Below are 19,167 nucleotides of genomic sequence, written 5' to 3' on the forward strand. Positions count from 1 at the left end.
TTATTTCTAAGATTGTTCCTGCTACCCAGGTTGGGCCCTCGCTGTAGTTGTGTGCCCACACTAGGTCGCCTGTTGCCATCCCTCTTGTTTTACCGTGTGTCCCTTTGTAACCGTCTGGAGTGTAGTTTGGGTTTAAACGGTCTAGTGAACACCTAAGCTTCCGACCCATTAATAGCTCGGCCGGGCTGCGGCCAGTTGTGACACAGGGGGTTCTGTGTTGGACTGCTAAAAATGTATCAATTTTTGTTTGCCAATCGCCTGGCCTGATTCTGGACAATGCTTCCTTTGCGCTCCTAACGAAACGTTCTGCAAGGCCGTTCGTCGCAGGGTGGAAAGGCGCCGAGAGGACATGTCGGATGCCCTCCTCTGCCAAGTACCCCTCAAACTGGGTTGCCGTGAATTGCGGGCCGTTATCGGAGACTAACGTATCGGGCAACCCGTGGGTTACAAGAGGTGCCGTAGGACTGAGATCACGGCCTCGGCTGTCATGGATTTCATGAGAATGATTTCCAGCCATTTGGAGTAGGCATCGACTACTACCAGAAAGGTTTGGCCGTGGAAGGGGCCGGCAAAATCGATATGGATCCTAGACCAGGGGCCCTGGGGTCTCTCCCATTCCCTAATTGGGGCCGTTGGGGGTAGCGGTCTGGACTCCTGGCAGGCCTGGCATTTCCCTACCCTTTCAGCAATTTCCGAGTCCATTAAGGGCCACCACACATAGCTTCTCGCTAGACCCTTCATTCTCACGATCCCTGGGTGGCCTTCGTGAAGGAGATCCAATACCTTTTTTCTCAATTTTTCCGGGATCACCACTCGATCCCCCCATAGCAGGCACCCCCCTTGAGCTGAGAGTTCCCACGTTTTTACAAACTCTTTAAACGCTCGCCGGCAGCGGCCAACCTCTTTGTACCCAACCAATCACAGTTCTTATTGTAATGTCCTTATACGAAGCCCGAGCCACCTCTTTGGATGTGACTGGGCCAGAGTCCAAAGAGTCAATAAGTAGAACTGGTATTCCCGGAGCGGGGTCTTCGATAGTCTCTGGTAGCGGGCATCTGCTCAGGGCGTCTGCATGCCCTAATTCCTTTCCTGGCCGGTGTAGTAATTTGTAGGAATACGCTGCCAGGAAAATAGTCCATCGGGTCAGTCTGGGCGAAAGTGCCACGGGTGTTGGGCGGTCGCCTGCCAACAAACCTAGCAACGGTCTATGGTCCGTGATGATTTCAAAGTCACGACCAAATACATACTCATGGAACTTTTTTACCCCTGAGACTATAGCCAAGGCTTCCTTATCAAGCTGGCTATAGTTCCTTTCAGTTGATGACATGGTTCGGGAGTAGTATGCAATAGGGGCTTCTGTGCCATTTGGTAAACGGTGGCTGAGCACAGCCCCCACCCCATAGGGAGATGCGTCGCAGCTTAACACTAATGGTAGCGTGCCATTGTATTGGATGAGGAGGCTATCACTCGTTAGGAGATTCTTTACCCCTTCGAATGCCCTAGCTTCCGCCTTTCCCCACGACTATGCAGCCGTCTTAGCTAATAATTTATGCAGCGGCTCGGCTATTGTTGCTTTATTCCTTAAGAATACTGCGTAGAAGTTGACCAGACCTAAGAATGCCTGTAACTCCGTTTTGTTCTTTGGAACCGGGCCTTCCTGATGGCCCGTACCTTGCTCTCAGTGGGTGAATCCTTCCTGTCTATCCGTAGCCCAGGAATTCCACAGACTCAACCCCGATCTGGCATTTGTTCAGTTTAACCGTGAGACCGCAGACCGGAAAATGCCCAAAACTTTTCGCAGCCTTACCCCTAATTCCTCTAGATTCTCAGCGGATACCAGTACATCGTCAAAGTATGGTACCACCCCTGGTAGGCCCTGCAATAGCCGCTCCATTAGGTTCTGAAATAACCCTGGAGCCACACTAACCCCAAACTGTAACCGGGTACACTTAAAAGCCCCTCTGTGAGTCACAATTGTCTGCGCTTCGGCTGTGCTGCTATCTACGGGCAGCTGTTGATAGGCTTGGGCCAAGTCTAGCTTGGCAAAACTTGCCCTTGCCCCATTGAGTGCAGTAAGTGCTGTACCACCGAACGGGTAAGCACTCTTTGCAACGCTTTGTTAAGCGTTGCCTTGTAGTCAGCGCAAATCCGGACCGACCCGTCCGGTTTGACTGGGGTGACTATAGGGTCTCCCACTTAGCATGGTCAACTGGCACTAGAATTCCCTGGTTTACTAGCTTGTCCAGTTCCCGGTCAATCCTGGGCTTTAGGGCTAACGGGACCCTCCTAGCCTTTAGACGGATAGGGGCAACTTGGGGTCTAAGTTAAAGAGATAGGGGTCCCCATGTACTTGCCCAGGCAGTCTCTGAAAACGTCCCCAAATTCTTTCACGAGTGCGTCTTTGAGGTCGACTTCGTTTCTGAAGATTCCAGTCACCCCATGCCCAATGCTCGAACCAGTCCAGTCCCAACAAGCTTGGCAGGGTCCCATCGACGATGGTGATGGGCAGAGTTTTCTTGTATTGTCCATACTTGACGTGGACGGACGTTACCCTCGGACGGGATGCGATTCCCTGGTAGTCTTGTACCTTTAATTTCTGTGGTTGCAGTTTGCGCTTTGCGATGGCGGGTAAGGCTCTCACGAGTGTCCCAGGACATGATCGTGATCGATGAGCCGTGTCCACCTCCAATCGGCACGGCACCCCTCAATCTTTGCCTTTGTAAAGATTTTTTCTAGGCGAGTTGATGCGTGACCCACTCTCACGACAGTCTGATTCAACTTCGCCTTTTTAAACTGACCACTCGCGGGCCGCTTCGCGTTCCGCGCTCTGATTGGTCGGTTTGAATTTTGGCGGGAAGGTTGGGGAGCTCGACAGACCTGTGCTAGGTGCCCCTTCCTTTCGCATCGCCGACAAGTTGCATCTTTAAATCTGCATTGTTGTCGTTGGTGTTGCCCTCCGCAACTCGCGCAGTCACCCCGGTCATCTTTCTCCGGCCTCCCGGTGTGGAAGACTCCTTCCTCCTCCTCACCGTCCGATTCGGCCTGGACCTCTTCATTGTGGACCGGGGTTGATTTCGCACCAGCCGTTGGTGCGACCTGCTTTTGTAGGGTTTCCGCCGCTTGGGTAGACATCTCGTGAGCCCTGGCTTCGTCCAAGGCGTTTGCCAGCGTTAGGTTGCTTTTAGACAGCAGCCGCCTCCGCAAACGGATGTCCCTGACCCCGCAGATGAGTTGCTCCAGCAATGCCTCGTCCAAGTCTCGGTACTCGCAATGTTTTGAGGCTTTCCTCAGGGCGGCCATGTATGCGCTGATGGACTCGCCTTCTTGCTGTCTGCGCTCCCCGAATTCGAACCGTTGCACATACTTGGATGGCATTGGTGCAAAATGGGCTTTTAGTAAAGTCTGCAGAGTTTGCCACGGTACCGACTGTACCGGCGTTGGCTCAGCCAGGGATTCTGCGGTGTCGAAAACTTCTGGACCGCAGTGGCTCAGGAAATAGGCTCGTTTCCTGTTGTCTGAAACTCCCTGAAGTTCGTTCGCCTCGAGGAAACACTCGAAACGAGCCATGGATGACCCCCATTTTTCCTTAGCTGGGTCGAATGGCGCTGGCGGTGTGTAGCCGGACATCGCTGCTTTCCGCCCCTTGTTTGCTGGGTTCGCGTCTTCCTGGTGAGTTCAGCTCTTTTCCTGGCGCTCTTAGCCTCGAGATCCCACCTTCGTCGCCAGTGTTAAATTCGGGCAATAACGAGGCAGGAGACCAGGATAGTGACAACAGCTCTTTACTATATGGTGAACCCAGCAACCTGGGCTGGGAAAAACCTCTCTTTATATACAGTTTAGCCAGTGGCTTCAACCAATCAGCAACGTGCTATTTTCCCGCCAAAACTTTTAAAGATACATTACAAGGGTTAATGAATAAATGTTGTTTCTTCCCAAATAGCTTTACTCTATGAAGCTGATGTGGGATTGGTGTTTATGATTTATGCTAATAGTAACGTATGGGATTTTGGCTTGCTGTGCCTGGGCTATTAGATTTGATCTACAAAACCCTGGATCACTGCATGATAGCAGCAAAATGTTTTCTGTTCTCCTTCGGTATTCCTTTGAACTTTGGCAGTCAAAATCTTGCTGTCTTATTTGAAAAAAAACCTCATGTTTATTATGTATTTATAAAATAAATCTATTTATGCTACACATACTAGGCATTTTTGAAAAGGTAACATATCTGGACAAAACAATTTTATGTTTGTTTACTCACTACTTTTATAGATCTTACTCTACTAAATGCATGTAGGATTAGATCTATCAGCATGCTTTTTTCCAAAGGAAAGAAATCATCGCAGTATTGTCCTTGCAACTTCTTACTCCTCTGTATATTTTTTAAATTAATTCTGCTTTTATTATTTTTATAAATAACTCAAGGTAGCGAATATGCCACATTTATTTATTTATTGTTTGTTTGTTAATATATAATTAAAATTACAAAAGAAAATAGGAAAACAATGGGGGAAGGGAAGGTAAAAGTATGGGGCAAACGGAAAAAAGAAAGAAAATGCCCTCCAACTCCCTTTGGTGCAGTAGAATAAGATAACAACATCAAACCACAACGTCTTACTTTTACACAATAATATAAAATATCCATTTCTATAACAACAAACCTCTATACAACTCAACTCAACTCCTCAATATAACTCAAAACCAAAGTTTCATTTTTTCCCACCTCAAGTGCAAAGTCCAGAAGAGGTTTCCAAGTAAAGACAAAAGTAATTGCATTTTTTTTTTCTTTGATCAAAGCAGTCAATTTGGCCATCTCTGCTAAACTCCTCCTCTTCCTATTTTCACCACCACAACAATCCTGTGAGGTGAGTTGGGTTGACAGTGTATGACTGGTCCAAAATCACCCATCTAGTTTTCATGCCCGGCAGAATTAGAACTCACTCTCTTGATTTCTAGCCTAGTGCCTTAAAATCACTAGACCAAACTAGCTGATGGATTTTTAAAAATATGCAATGCTATACCACTAGAAGGCGATAGGCACTCAGTGAAACAAAGTCTATTTGGTGAAAAAATGTGGGTGGGGGGACTTTTTCATGACTCCAAGGATTTATTCCAATGCTATCATAAATTGATATTAGAGAGCTGTGTAAGCAAAATCGTATTTCTCCGTTGATTGTCTATATTCCTAATTCTCAAAAAAAAAAATACATTTATTTATTTATTTATTTATTTATTGTTTATATTTATATACCGCCCTATCTCCCAAAGGACTCAGGGCGGTTTACAGGCATTTAAAAGCAATAAATACAATTCTAAAAACAATTAAAAAACTTATTCAAAAGCCTAATAATTAAAAAATATAAAAAATTAAAACCCAAGTTAAAACCCACAAACTAAAATCTAACTCAGTCCTGCGCAGTTAAATAGGTATGTTTTAAGCTCGCGGCGGAAGGTCCGAAGGTCCGGAACATTGAACAAGTATATCCATTCCATTAAATATGTAGGCTAAGACTGTCAATAATCACTTTTCAAAGAGAAGTTGTCAGCTTCTGTTTTCTCCAAGAGCAATAGCTAGGTAAAGACTTGGGCTGATATGCCAAAGAATATGGACCAAATCATACAATCTTAAAACATATTATGTGAAGCTAATCCTGTAAGACATCCAGAATCACTGTTTGTGAGTTGGACATACATATACGTTTGTTTAATGTAAATAATGTAAATAAATAAATAATCTTTCTTTACATCAGGCGTCACCAACCTTCTAGACCTCAGGGACCACTAAATTCATAATTTTAAATCCCGCGGACCACTAATATGAAATTTTTAAAAAGATAAATAGCATTTAATGCAATATAAAAATGCAAATAATTTTTCTGCAGACCACCAAAATTTTCTCACAGACCACCAGTGATCCACAGACCACCAGTTGGTGACCGCTGCTTTAGATTATTCAAGAAGCAAGAGATGATGGTACATGAAGGACAAGCATAGTTGAAAGAACAATACCATCTTTAACATTGTCCATGAAAATCCTCTGACTTGGTAATGACTGTTCTAACTTCATCTTCTATTGCCAGAGGTTCTTGTAAGAATAGAATATCTTCTGAGATATTTTGAATTTTTACATCTCTCTCTACAATATTTGAGCCTGTCTATCTATTGATCTATGATGTTAGACAATTTAGATTCAGATTTTAAAGCCAGACTGTACATTCAACATGTTCCATATTCTTTAAAAAAGTGTTTTATGCTGATGTATGTTACAAATCATGGAACTTTTGTAAGGTCCAAAAATACATATAGAACAAGTTGATGGCTTAAATACAAGTTTTTAGTTCCAATGTATTGTAGTAATATTTTATTCTCAGAATAATGTAGACAGTATGAAAATGCTAAGTATGTTTTTTAATTATTGGAGTCTGTATTCAGCATGTATTATGGCAGTCATATTGTAATAAATCAATCCCTAAACAATGTATCTTTCTTGATCCTTTGTTTTGATATGTAGAAAAAAAATGGAGACTGAGTAAAACAGTCTTGAGAAATAAATCCCTGGTAGATTGACCTCTGCATTTTCCAGGGCTTTAGGAACTAAAAAAAACCCCAAACCCATATTTTACGAATGCTTGCAAAGATGAAAAGATTAGTTCACAAGAATCCTGAGTTAAACGTTCTCAGCTACTCTATGGTCTTGAATTAGATAATCACATATTTGATTATTCCTCTATGGAGCCCATAACTTATTTTCAGTGCACAACATCAACAATGGGCCATAATTCAGACAGCTGTTCCATATTTATTTTAAGCATCTCTGCCAATGTGCACTCTCAATCTATATTTACTGCCTATTGTGCAAACTCTGCACTTTTAATTTCACCTGTTGTTTCCTCTAATAATTACTAACATGGCTCCAACTACCAATTTTCATTGTAAAGGATCAAAATTGTGACCTTAGATTCTATCTAGGAAAGTAAGCAATCGCATCATTTCAGCCTGTTGAAAGATGGAGATGTGCCTGTGTAACATTTTTTGCTCAACTGTTTAGTTGGGAAAATAAAAAGACAGGCAGGAATTTTAGGCCATTTAGTGGCAGGCCCAAAAAATTTCAGATATGGACTTCTGGCACAATCATACTTCATGCTGTTGGAAAGAACATTCTAGGGTGGTGTTTGTAAATGTTGATCTTAGCATTCTTAGTTCCAGAGTGCCAGAATTTTCTTTTTTCTTAAATTCTCATACAAGTAATTTCTTCCCAAAACTGAGAAAACTGAATTCAAATTGAGAGCTATTAATTAAATACTGGATCTAGAAGAATATACAGCAACATTAATTTAAATTGGCTTTCAGTCAAAAACTTCCTAATGCAAGTATCGCACATGTAGACAAGCCACTCTATGTTCAGTCTCCATTTTCTCTCTTTTCTAATATAAAAATCAGATGATTATAAGGTTTCGTGTTAAAATGCATGTGAAGCAGTCCGAAACAAGGACACAAGTCAGGTGAAAGAATGGAAATCTTCTGCTTCCTGTATCAAACACAAGCTCTACCAAGGATGTCAAACTGGCGGCCCGTGGGCTGGATGCGTCACACTCAGGCAACGCCCACCCCGGTTCCGCAAAGGCAAAAAAGGGTGCGATACATCATGATATGTCATGTAACACAACTGAGTTTGATATCGGTTCATCTATACAGAAACCTAGGCCACTACTGAACCAATTGATCCCAATGTGCATACATGGACATATCATTTTGTGTAACATTGTTTACTGTAAGTTCAATTATTTCTGATGCTGGAGCTTACTTCATCACATTAAACACAGATCTGAGAATAGAAGAATAGAATATAAACTTTATTACGCATTGACCAGCAATAGACACACAATAAATTAAAAATAATACTGACATTAATTGTGAATAATGTTATCCATTTCTGTTATGGAAATACATGATCTCAAACCGTTAGGGTCACTCCCTAATTTACATGAGCCGATAAGTAAGTGTATTTTTCCAAAAATTGTTATAGATATCTCCAAAAAACTGGCACAAGTTGACATCTATAATTCTGTAATCAATTTTTTTTTTTTTTTGGTCATTGCAGCGACACAGAATTTTGCCATTGCACGCGTGGTAGCTGGGTCTGAATCTTGGAGGAGAAAGCCTACATAAAAGACTTTCCTCCCTGGCAATCTCTCTAGTAAGGGGAGAATATATATCGACCTACATACTCTGTATAACTCACAGTACAACACAGGGCTGGTAAAGTTGTTGAACCACAAATTACAGAACCTTTTGTTAACTCTGCTGGATATAGCTCTAGGGAACTATAGCTTAAAAGAGGGATATCTGGGAGTTGAACTCCACATTTTAAAGTTGCCAAGTCTGGAGACCCCTAGCTTAGAATAACTAATAGAATATAATTCCCACTTCAACGTTTAAAAATATCTTAAGTGATGCATATCCTCATCTACTACTTTAGTTGTTAAAAAAAGTGATCTATTAATTTCTTCTTATCACAAGATTTCATTGTCACCATCTACAGGTTTTGAGCAGCACACACGTGAATCGGGGCGGGTTTCAAAACCCGTTGCTACCGGTTTGCTTGTGGGAGCGCACACCTGCACGCACACAACGCTTCTGTGCATATGCAGAAGCATCAAGGCAGATGGGCAGAGCCTCCCGCCGCCACTACTACCGGTTCACCCAATCCAGGGTGAACCAGTAGCAACCCACCACTGATGTGAATAGCGCATACGTTCTAAAAACAATTTTTTTTAAAAGAAAAAAGAGGCATCAAAACTGAAAAGTGTGGAACTAGGCAAGCCAATCTTTTATACGCAAATGCAAATGCAAGAAACAGACATTGACTTACTTGAACGTTCCTTCTTGGCACGCTGCTGGAGAATAACATGTTTAAAGGAACATTCCCTAAAGAGGATTGCTAAATGAAAGAAATTTGTCATTTAGATGACATTTGTTATCCATTTCTTGAGCTCTCTTTGTTAAGTTTGGAAACCTGTTGGATAGGAATTCTGGAGATTGGGAAAGACTGCTATAGATCAAATGTTTTATAAAACATATAAAAATAAAGTTGATAGATCACACAGTAGTCATCAACATGACAACAAAAATCTTAGGTTTAGTAAGAGTTTCTAATGGAGAAAAAAACCCACTGAAACATAAAATCTCTTGTTTGTAACATTTAATATTAAGGAATCCATATCCTGTAATATACAACTGAAGCTTTTATCACTATAAGCAAGTAACTTCCACTGCACATATTTTATTTTAGCATCCAGCTCAACTACAATTAATCACTGAAGTTGCTTTCTTTTTAAAAAACCTAAATGGCCAATATTGCAATATATCTTAATTAAATGCTAAATACAATGGTATATTGCCAACAGTAGAAGTGCTTACTGCTGACATGTCAATGGTATGTGGAAATGCCCTTTGGAGACAGGAAAAGGATGAGGAGGGAGGGATGTTGCCTAGGGAATGGTCAGATAAGAGCTATCTTGCAGCTGCATAATGCATGGAGAGGCTCAAAAGGGACCAGAAATAAGTTCTCAGACTCTAAATGAGAAAGCAGAATTTGTAATTTCAGACTTGCAAGGTTTGGTTAATGCAGTCTTACAATAAAGTAGAAATAGCTCATCTGGTTGTGTTTCTTGTCTGTCAGTATAGGACAAGAAACCTCCTCCTCCTCTTTGGATCAAAGTAATCAACATCACTCTAGAAGTTTCCACTATCTATCAGAGTTATTTTGAGGATTACAAAGGAGAAAATGATTTTTTTTTGGCGAATGGACTTTGTTCCTGAAGTTCCATAGATTGCTGATAAAAGGTTGAGTCTGCTGCTATTCAACTCAAATCCATTATTATCTTTAAAACTTATCTAAATCACTAAATTAATAGACAGCATTTTGCTACCAAAGATTCTAAAGTTATTGTACCAGTGGAATAATTCTGAAGATATCATCTGATCCCAGAGTATCACAATATTCTGATACAAAACTATGCAGAAATGGTTTTTTTTAATTTGAATTTATATCCCACCCTTCTCCGAAGACTCAGGGCGGCTTACATTGTGTTAAGCAATAGTCTTCATCCATTTGTATATTATATACAAAGTCAACTTTTATTGCCCCCAACAATCTGGGTCCTCATTTTACCTACCTTATAAAGGATGGAAGGCTGAGTCAACCTTGGGCCTGGTGGGACTTGAACTTGCAGTAATTGCAAGCAGCTGTGTTAATAACAGACTGCTTTAGTCTGTTAAGCCATATAACATATAACATTTTGAATCAATCAATTCTTTTAATATCAAGAAACCAATGATAATCCTAATCATAAAATTGGATTAAGTCTTAATAATTCTGAAGGATGGTTCCGAAGTTATGCTTTAGGGATTCCACAGGGCTCCATCTGATCTTCCATGCCTTACACAGGGCCATCTGGTATTGCAAATTGAGGTTTTCACATACATATTAAGCCACTTTTTTCATGAAATCCAGAATTCCACAATTCTTTGTTTTCTGCACAATCACGGATTGCATTTATTAGATTTAAATCCTACTTACCTACCTAAATCCTACTGAGAACCAAAAGCAGATTACATGGGAATCTCCCTTCATTCTTTCCCTACAAAAATCTCATGAACCTGCAAGAGAGAGCAATTGATCCAGTTGCCCAGTAAATTATCATGGCTAAAGGTGAACTGGAATCTGAACCTTCCCTGTCTTAATCCATCACATCAGCTCGTTTTGCTGGAAAACAAATAAGAACTTGCATTTTGGATTCCAAATTAATGTCTCTTTCAAGCTGAACTAAACCGTTAGTGAATTCCCAGATATGTCCATGTAGTGATTTTGGCAACAATATAGAAGATGTTTACTACTGATTTTCACTTATTATAATAACATACCTTCCTTTTAATTTTTGTTTGTATATTTCACTGCAGCATTTCAGCCATACTTACTCTGATATGATGTTGCAAGCTGATCCTGGCTCATTCTTAGAGGTAAAGAGCTCTCTGTGGACTGTTCTCCTGAGAGCACTTTCTTTGACGGATAGTACTTAGGCTTGATAACATATTCATGCGTTTGGCCATGATGCACATTCATCATCAAATTCTGGGATGAAAGAGGGATAATTCTGTTCGAAGAAATAAGAAAAATAGAGAAATTGATAGGAAAACATGTTGGTCAGAAATTAAATTAATAATAACATAAACAACAAATAATTTCTAAGACTATGGCAGCATGTTTAAATCTTGATGTTAAAAAAAAATAAGCTAAGGAAACTTGCTATGTGGTAGTTGCAAACATACAAGAAAATCACAACCCTTCCTTCTTACAAATGAACTCTAGTAACTGCCTATGATTCCTATAACTGGGGAAGATTTAAAACTCTCAGTTCACCAGGACGCAGAACATAAGTGGGTACTTCAGTTCTAAGTTTAGAGCAATGGGAAAAAAGGAGGAGAAAGGGGAGAAAAAAGATAAGTCCCATATGCTACTGGAATAAACCCAATCTTTAATACAATTACAGTGGATTCTGAAAGAGATTCAAATACTTAATTAACTGAACATTGTTACTAATGCAACATCTTTGATTTTCAGAGATTATAAATAATAAGTAACATTCAATTCCTGGTGTGGACAAAAGCCTGCAACATATCAGTAGTCTACCCACCATTTAAATCAGCAGCCAGGAACATATAATAAAACAAGGATATGCAGAAGTATATTTACTTCTTTTAGATGTTTATTTAATTGCATGAGGTTAGCAAGAATTTTTGCCTTCCACACTGTAATAAAAACCACAATGAAATTGCTACTTCTTCCTCCTAAAAATTTTATTACAAAAATGAAGAAAGCTTGGAAAGCTAGAGGTGGGTGTTTGATATAGGATTGCGGTTTTCAGTTCTAGCATTCAAATAAATTTGTAAATTCTGATTTTTTTTCAAATTTTAATTCTCTCACTCACACTCTCTTTCTCTCTTTCTTTCTTTTTGGCATCTTTCTCCAGCTGATGGATCATTAACTCGGAATTGATAGCAACATTTTGACATACATACAACTTGTAACAAGGAAACCACACATTTCAATAATCAGCCTTTCGCCAATTCAGAGTTTCAGCTATATATAGTATATGAATAGATAAAGGTTTAAAACTTGCTCTTAACATCAAAAGGCATGTTAAAGTCAATATATGGGATCCAACAGTGGCCAAACACAATCAATGGGTCCTGAAAGCTTAATATTCCCTACGATGCTTTTATGCAGATAGAAATTATTGTGGGAGTTGTGTTGGTCTCCTTGCTGAAACTAATTTAAAATCATTACAGTTTATAGTATAAACTCAAATATCACTCATCTAGAGCTCAAGAAAATTATCCTGATATAAAAAAAAATCTTGGACTCCCTTTATCAAACAGTTATGACAAGCAGAGTTGAGAAAAATAACTTTTGGCAAGGAAAATGATGTCTAGACTAAATAAGTCAATCCTAACTTGAGCTTTCTTTTATAAATGAATGCTATTTATTGGAAGTCTTATACTTTCTCTGCAGCCAACAACTGCTTAAAGAACCTGATCTTTTTTTTTTTCTTCCAAAACATGGCTTAAGATTCTAAATGGCAGTGTATATTTTCTAATTTAAATTTGTCAGAATATTTCCATTCCTAGTATATCCCTTTTCCTTACAGAATCTACTGCATTTGTCATTCTGTTCTCCTGCTGTTATATTTACATATAACAGTCAATAAAAGTCTGTCAAAAGTAGCATATATTGTTCCACAATAAACTGCCAGCATAACAAATTCAGCCAAAAACCAGAAACATCAGTTGCATAATAGCAAACAGAGACTGACTAGTAGTAGCTATTATTGGCCATTTTCTGAGAAGCTATATACTAACTGGGTCAGTACTATTAGTTCTGCAGGAAAATGGGAACTGTCGGTCCCAGAATACTGGCAAGCAAGCCTTCTTGCTACTACAAGAGGCTGTCTAGGAAAGATGTAAATCTTGTTCCTGCCATGTCCCATAAGACTCTTTTGCTTTAATCACTAAAGTTGTTTACTGATGTCTCCAGTTAATACAATTAATTGGGGTTGAATACTACATTCCTTGGTAAGGAAATTCAAATCACCGAACAATTAAGTTCGTTTAGTATGGTATAACAGGGACAGAGTTTGCCTAGAATGGCAGAAACCTAGTTTCAAATCCAGCTTCAGTCATGACACTCTCAAGTTTTTGGGCTGGTTGTTGAGAGAGAAAAATTGAGAAGCCACACCTTTCCTGAGAGGTGAAATAAAAATCCAACAAGTCAACAAATAGAATCACATTTCTTCTTTTCTTTTTCATGAAAAAAAGAGAGAAAGAGAGATTTGAGGGAGCAGTTACGGCACCAGGCTAGAAACCAGGAGACCAGGAATTCTAGTCCCGCCTTAGGCATAAAGTCAGCTGGGTGACTTTAGGCCAATTCCTCTATCTCAGCCCTGGGAAGGAAGCAATGATGAACCCCTTTGGAAATATAACCAGGCAAACTCCAGGGAACTGCCATGGCAGATCAAACTTGGAAGTCCTAGCACATATCTTAACTGAGAGAAGAGTTTTAAGAGTATTTCTTCAATGGCTTTGGGCTAGTGAGCCTACAGTTGAAATTTGAAAAAAATATGAGTGCTTCCACAATGTAGCTACTTTGGGAATGAGAAGAAAGCCTGTTCAAAGGGCAAACTGGTGAGGACCTTGCCATCATTTCAGCCTCAAGGATCCTTCCCACTCCCCATCATTGTTTTTATTTTATTTATTTATTTATTTTGTCACAACAATATATGTAGGTATCATACAAAAAAGATTATATAGTATATAAACACATATATGAGTAAATATAAGGAGGTATAAGCATATATATATATAGGAAGAAGAAAAGAAAAACAATAGGACAGGAACGGTAGGCACGTTTGTGCACTTATGCACGCCCCTTATGGTCCTCTTAGGAATGGGGTGAGGTCAATAGTAGAAAGTTTTTGGTTAAAGCTTTTAGGATTATGAGAAGAGACCACAGAGTCAGGTAAAGTATTCCAAGCACTGATGATTCTGTTACAGAAGTCATATTTTCTGCAATCTAGATTAAAGCGGTTGACATTAAGTTTAAATCTATTAGTTGCTCTAGTATTATTGCAATTAAAGCTGAAGTAGTCTTTAACAGGAAAGACATTACAATAGATGATTCTGTGAGTTAAACTTAGGTCTTGTCGAAGGCGATGGAGTTCCAAGTTTTCTAACCCTAGGATTTCAAGTTTGGTGGGATAAGGTATTTTATTGTTTTCAGAGGAATGGAGAACTCTTCTTGTAAAATATTTCTTTTATTTTAAATTTATTTTAAATTTAAATAATAAATAATTTTATTTTTAAATTTAAATTTAAATAATAAATAAAATAAATTTAAATTTATTTTAAATTTATTTTAAACAAAATATTAGAGTGACCCACTATTTAACATTTTTAAGAGTGCCTACGAACAATATGGGGAAGAGAGATGATGCCAGGAAAATGCAAGCTTTTGCATTTTTAAAATTAGGAGAATTTAAAATTAATAAAGTTGGATATGTTAGGAGAATCCACAGCTACTAGGACATTTGGATGCTTATACCAAAATACTAAGAAAGGAAACTATCTCAGATAGTCTAACACATAACATTATAAATAGTTTATGATAACAGAAACAATTCTAATGTAATAGATGTGATGCATCTGAGTATACAGATACAGAATGCTGTGACATTCTCATCAGTGTAATGTGATAAATAGTCTGAGATTCCAAGTCATAAATATTATAAGAACAATAAAAGTACAGACGCTTTTTAAATGTTGTTCATTAGAAGTGTATTTCAGATACTGGTGATAGGTATATAATTTCCATTGAGGTTCTACTTATTACTCTGCAGCCAAAATGTTTTTTTTTTAAATCTCAATTTTTCTACTTGTCCTGATCTTTCTTTTTCTTTTAAAATTCTGGCTAGCAAAATAGATTTATTTAAAAAAATAAAATAAATGAATGCCCAGATCAGTTTTAGTTCCCAGGCAGTTACAGGTAGTCCTCAATTTACAACTGTTATGGTGGCCTCAGAAAGTGACTTACGATCCGTCCTCAAAATTATGACTGTCATATCACCTACATAATCACGGGGTTGCAATTAAGCATTTGGCAACTGGCTTTCATTTACGACAATAGCAGCATCTAAGGGTCCTAAAATTGCAATTTGTGACCTTTCCAGGCAGCTTCCAACAAGCAAAGTGAATTGAGGAAGCAGGATTTGCTTAAAAAACCATGGTAAAAGTGCTCGTAAAATCAGGTCTGATCACGTGATGACTCGCATTACACAACTGTGCTGACTTGTGATGGAAATTCCAGTTCCAAATGTGATCATAATTTGTAGATGATTTGTATTTTATTATTTAGATTTCTAAGTACAAGTTTCTTTAACCTTTTAATTACATCTAAATTTGAAAGGTTTATGTTCATCTTAAGTAAATGTAAACATAGGTTCTAAGTGTCTCCAGGACCAAGCAGGATTAGAAATGATCAATCAAGAAACAAGCTACTCTAACCTTTGATTAATAGGATACATTAAAGAATATTTAAAGATGATAACACATGAATTCTGACCAGTACTTTCCTTTCAAATCAGACCTTTAGATCAGGGGTGAAATGCTCCCGGTTCTGACTGAATCTTGCGATCTGGTAGCAATTGTGGCCGGTGGTTCAGCGATCCGCTAGTGATCACCAAACCACTGGCGACACCCGCTGCCTGGGTGTCATTACTTCCTGGTTTTAACCTTCTGCGCATGCGCAGAAGGTTTTGCGCATGCGCAGAAGATCTGCGTGTTTTTTACCTTCTGCGCATGCGCAGAAGGTTTTGCGCATGTGCAGAAGGTTTTGTGCATGCGCAGAAGATCTGCATGCGGCGTGTGGACTTCCGAGCCGGTAAGGAAAGTAAGTAGATTTTACCTCTGATTTAGATATAGACATTCACTCCTTCCTTGCTTTATCTTACACATTATACTATAACGGGGAAAAGGACCGACTCTTCTGAGAGGTAAAGTGACCAACACTGATCCAAAAATTTTACTTAGCAAAAATTAAAATTAAGCTGACGTCCCAAGTAATTAAAACTAGCATCTAGTCAAGTCAGTGAAAGTTAGTTCTGAATATTCCCCCTGCCCCAAATCAAATGATTTTAAATCCATTTCTCTGAAAACTTCAGAGATTTTTTAATTTTCTTAATTTTTTAAGAACAAATGAGGATTTTATTAAACTTTTTCATGAATAAGTACTCTCTTCTAACTGTATGATCTAGGGCAACTGTTTCTAATTTACAGCTCCCAGTAGCTCTAGCCAGAATGGCTAATTATGTGGGAAGCCGAGAGGTTTTTGTTAAAAAACGAGTCCACAAGTCTGCTCTAATAAGATTTTGAATTGACAATGTGGAAAGAACAATTACTACCAGTGTAAACTATAGGCAAACACATGATACAGAGGATACCATGATTAAGGAAGATTGGCCTCACAAAAGACCTACAAATACACAAAGTAACAGTGGAAAACAGTGGAAAACTCTTGAAGTAGAGAAAAAGTTAATTGAGAGTCATTTTCTTTGTCTATATAAGCATTATGTCCAAGGGTCAGCTCTGTATGTGTGTTAAAGCATTTCAGAATGCACAGTTTGTGTTTTACCCGTTTTTCTTCAAGATACACACAAAGTCTGTCTGTTTAAAAACGTTCTTTTGTGGAATTGTGGTTTCCATGTGCTGCCAAGGACAACAAGCAAAAGACAATAAGTGGTACCATCAGTTTCATTTGTGGGATACTCTACCAAGAATAGGGATTTTTTTAATAAGTATTGTGAAACTGAATAGAAGGGACTGAGATCAGGTTCATAGGAAAAAACTTAGCTTCTGAAATACAGGTAGTTCTTGCTTAACAATCTTAATTGGGACTGACAACTCCACCGCTAAGCAAAGCGGACACTAAATGGGAACTCACATAAATTACAACTGCAGATTCTGGCTGAAAAAAAGGCAAGACTAGTCAGTTTCACAGCTTCTGCTTTTGTTTGTTTCCTAACCACTCCTCTATCCCTTGGAATGCTCAGTGTCTGCTTACTGACTTGTACTCATCAAAAGCAATGCAAATGCCCCATAGTCCAGGGCTAAAAGCCATAGGCAGTCTACACAAACAGCTCACAGTATTCCCTATAATCCCTTCCTCTCCAACGCCTATCGATAAAAGCAAAGCAATTTTATCTGCAGCAGGAAAGGGTCAAGCTAGATTTCTTGCCAAAATCTTGCTTTTTTTCTCCCCCTCCCCGTCAAAGAGTACAGAGATTGGAGAGGAAGAGATTTCAAGAGAGTACTGTAAGTTATTTGCATAGTGCACCTCTGGCTCCTAGCCCAGGTTGCCAGCATGATCACACTGATTTCAATGCAAAGAAGAAGAGACATCTTACTCTCTTACAGTGCCTTTCTCTCCAATCTCTCTGCTCTAAAAGGTAGAGCAGGTGGGTGGGAGAAAAAAAGTACAAGTTAGGCATAGGATAATACATTATAATAGTGATCATGTGACTGAGGGAGGCTGCAAAGATTGTAAATGGTTATAAATTAGCTGTACATTATTTTCAGCACCATCATAGGAATGAATGGTCACTGAATGGTAAATAAGCAAGGAATACCTGTAAAGTATAGGGACGCGGTGGCTCAGGGGCTAAGATGCTGAGCTTGTCGATAGAAAGGTCGGCAGTTCAGCGGTTCGAATCCCTAGTGCTGCCGTGTAATGGGGAGAGCTCCCATTACTTGTCCCAGCTTCTGCCAACCTAGCAGTTCAAAAGCACGTAAAAAGTGCAAATAAAAAAAATATGGACCACCTTTGATGGGAAGGTAACAGTGTTCCGTGCGCCTTTGGTGTTGAGTCATGCCAGCCACATGACCATGGAGAATCTTTGGACAGTGCTGGCTCTTCGGCTTTGATATGGAGATGAGCACCGCCCCCTAGAGTCAGGAATGACTAGCACGTATGTGTGAGGGGAACCTTTACCTTTACCTTACCTGTAAAGTAGAAAGTGATCAAGTTGCCAAGAAACTGGTAGTTTTTAAAAAAGTGATTGTTTCAAAAAATGTATGAAAGTTTATGTGCATAAGAAATTATAGTGTGAAAAAGTACATATTGTCAGATAAGAAAACCTCTAAATACACAGTAGCAATTGGTAAGCTGTTAATGACCAAACACCAGGCTTTTCTAGCACTTCCTGTTCGTCTTGCACTCACAGATGTTTGTCCCATGTGCAATTAAAACAGAGGAGATATGACATTGCACTGTTTTGTGCCCATGTAGAAGAGCTATGTTTTGGACCAGGTACTAACTTATACTAACTAATAACTTCACTTATAGAAGGGGCTCTAGTTTAGATCTTATCGAATTCAATTCCCATGTGAGCAACTTGTTTACAGTCCTCACGACATAGTCAGAAAATGTCTAACTTTTGAGACTCTAAAAGTTGCAGTAATTGAGTGCCACATATTCTTGGCTCAACTAACATGATTGTTTGCAAAAGGAGACACTTGGGACTACTTGCACAAATGAAAAACGTATTTTTGGAATTCAGCCTAGAAGTTTGCTGCTTGTCAATCAGCTGCTGATGTCCTGCATTTGTAAAGCATACACATATTACAGTTGCTATCCTTCTTTAACCTTACTTAGGAAACTAAATGGTATACAGCCTGTTTCCCCCCCCAAATTTGTCACCCTTTTATGAAAGGATATGCAACAAATCTAGGTAAGGAGTACTGTATTGCCTCAATCTCGAGATCAACACAGATAAACAATATGAAAAATAATCTAGCTGTTCTGCTGTAAAAATAGGTATAACTTCAGTCCAATATCAGCTTGCAAGAAGCAACTATAAGCTATTTCAGACACAGGCTTGAACCAACAATGTCTGGAAGAACTTGGCATTCTTATTCCAAAACTACTTGTGCCTATATTTTTTTAAGTGCTCTGGACCAAAAACCCAGACTGCATACCAGAAGTCTAGGAATAGGTTGTTTTCTTATTTGCATTAGGTAAATGTAAAGTCTATAAGTCATTCCTCTGGCTGTTTAGAAAAT

The 19,167-nt window shown here is 39.2% G+C and overlaps 1 protein-coding gene across 3 annotated transcripts in view; it reads right to left on the minus strand.

The window, feature by feature from the left end:
• Positions 1-19,167, minus strand: part of LTBP1 (latent transforming growth factor beta binding protein 1) — a 240,885-nt gene that overhangs the window by 158,709 nt on the left and 63,009 nt on the right. For all 3 annotated transcript variants that reach the window (XM_058164199.1, XM_058164191.1, XM_058164180.1), the window contains exon 4: positions 10,978-11,153. In XM_058164199.1, the coding sequence (XP_058020182.1) occupies positions 10,978-11,153 (176 nt within the window). The remainder of the gene's footprint in view (positions 1-10,977; positions 11,154-19,167) is intronic.

The sequence above is a fragment of the Ahaetulla prasina genome, chromosome 1 (assembly GCF_028640845.1).
Source record: "Ahaetulla prasina isolate Xishuangbanna chromosome 1, ASM2864084v1, whole genome shotgun sequence".
NCBI lineage: Eukaryota > Metazoa > Chordata > Lepidosauria > Squamata > Colubridae > Ahaetulla > Ahaetulla prasina.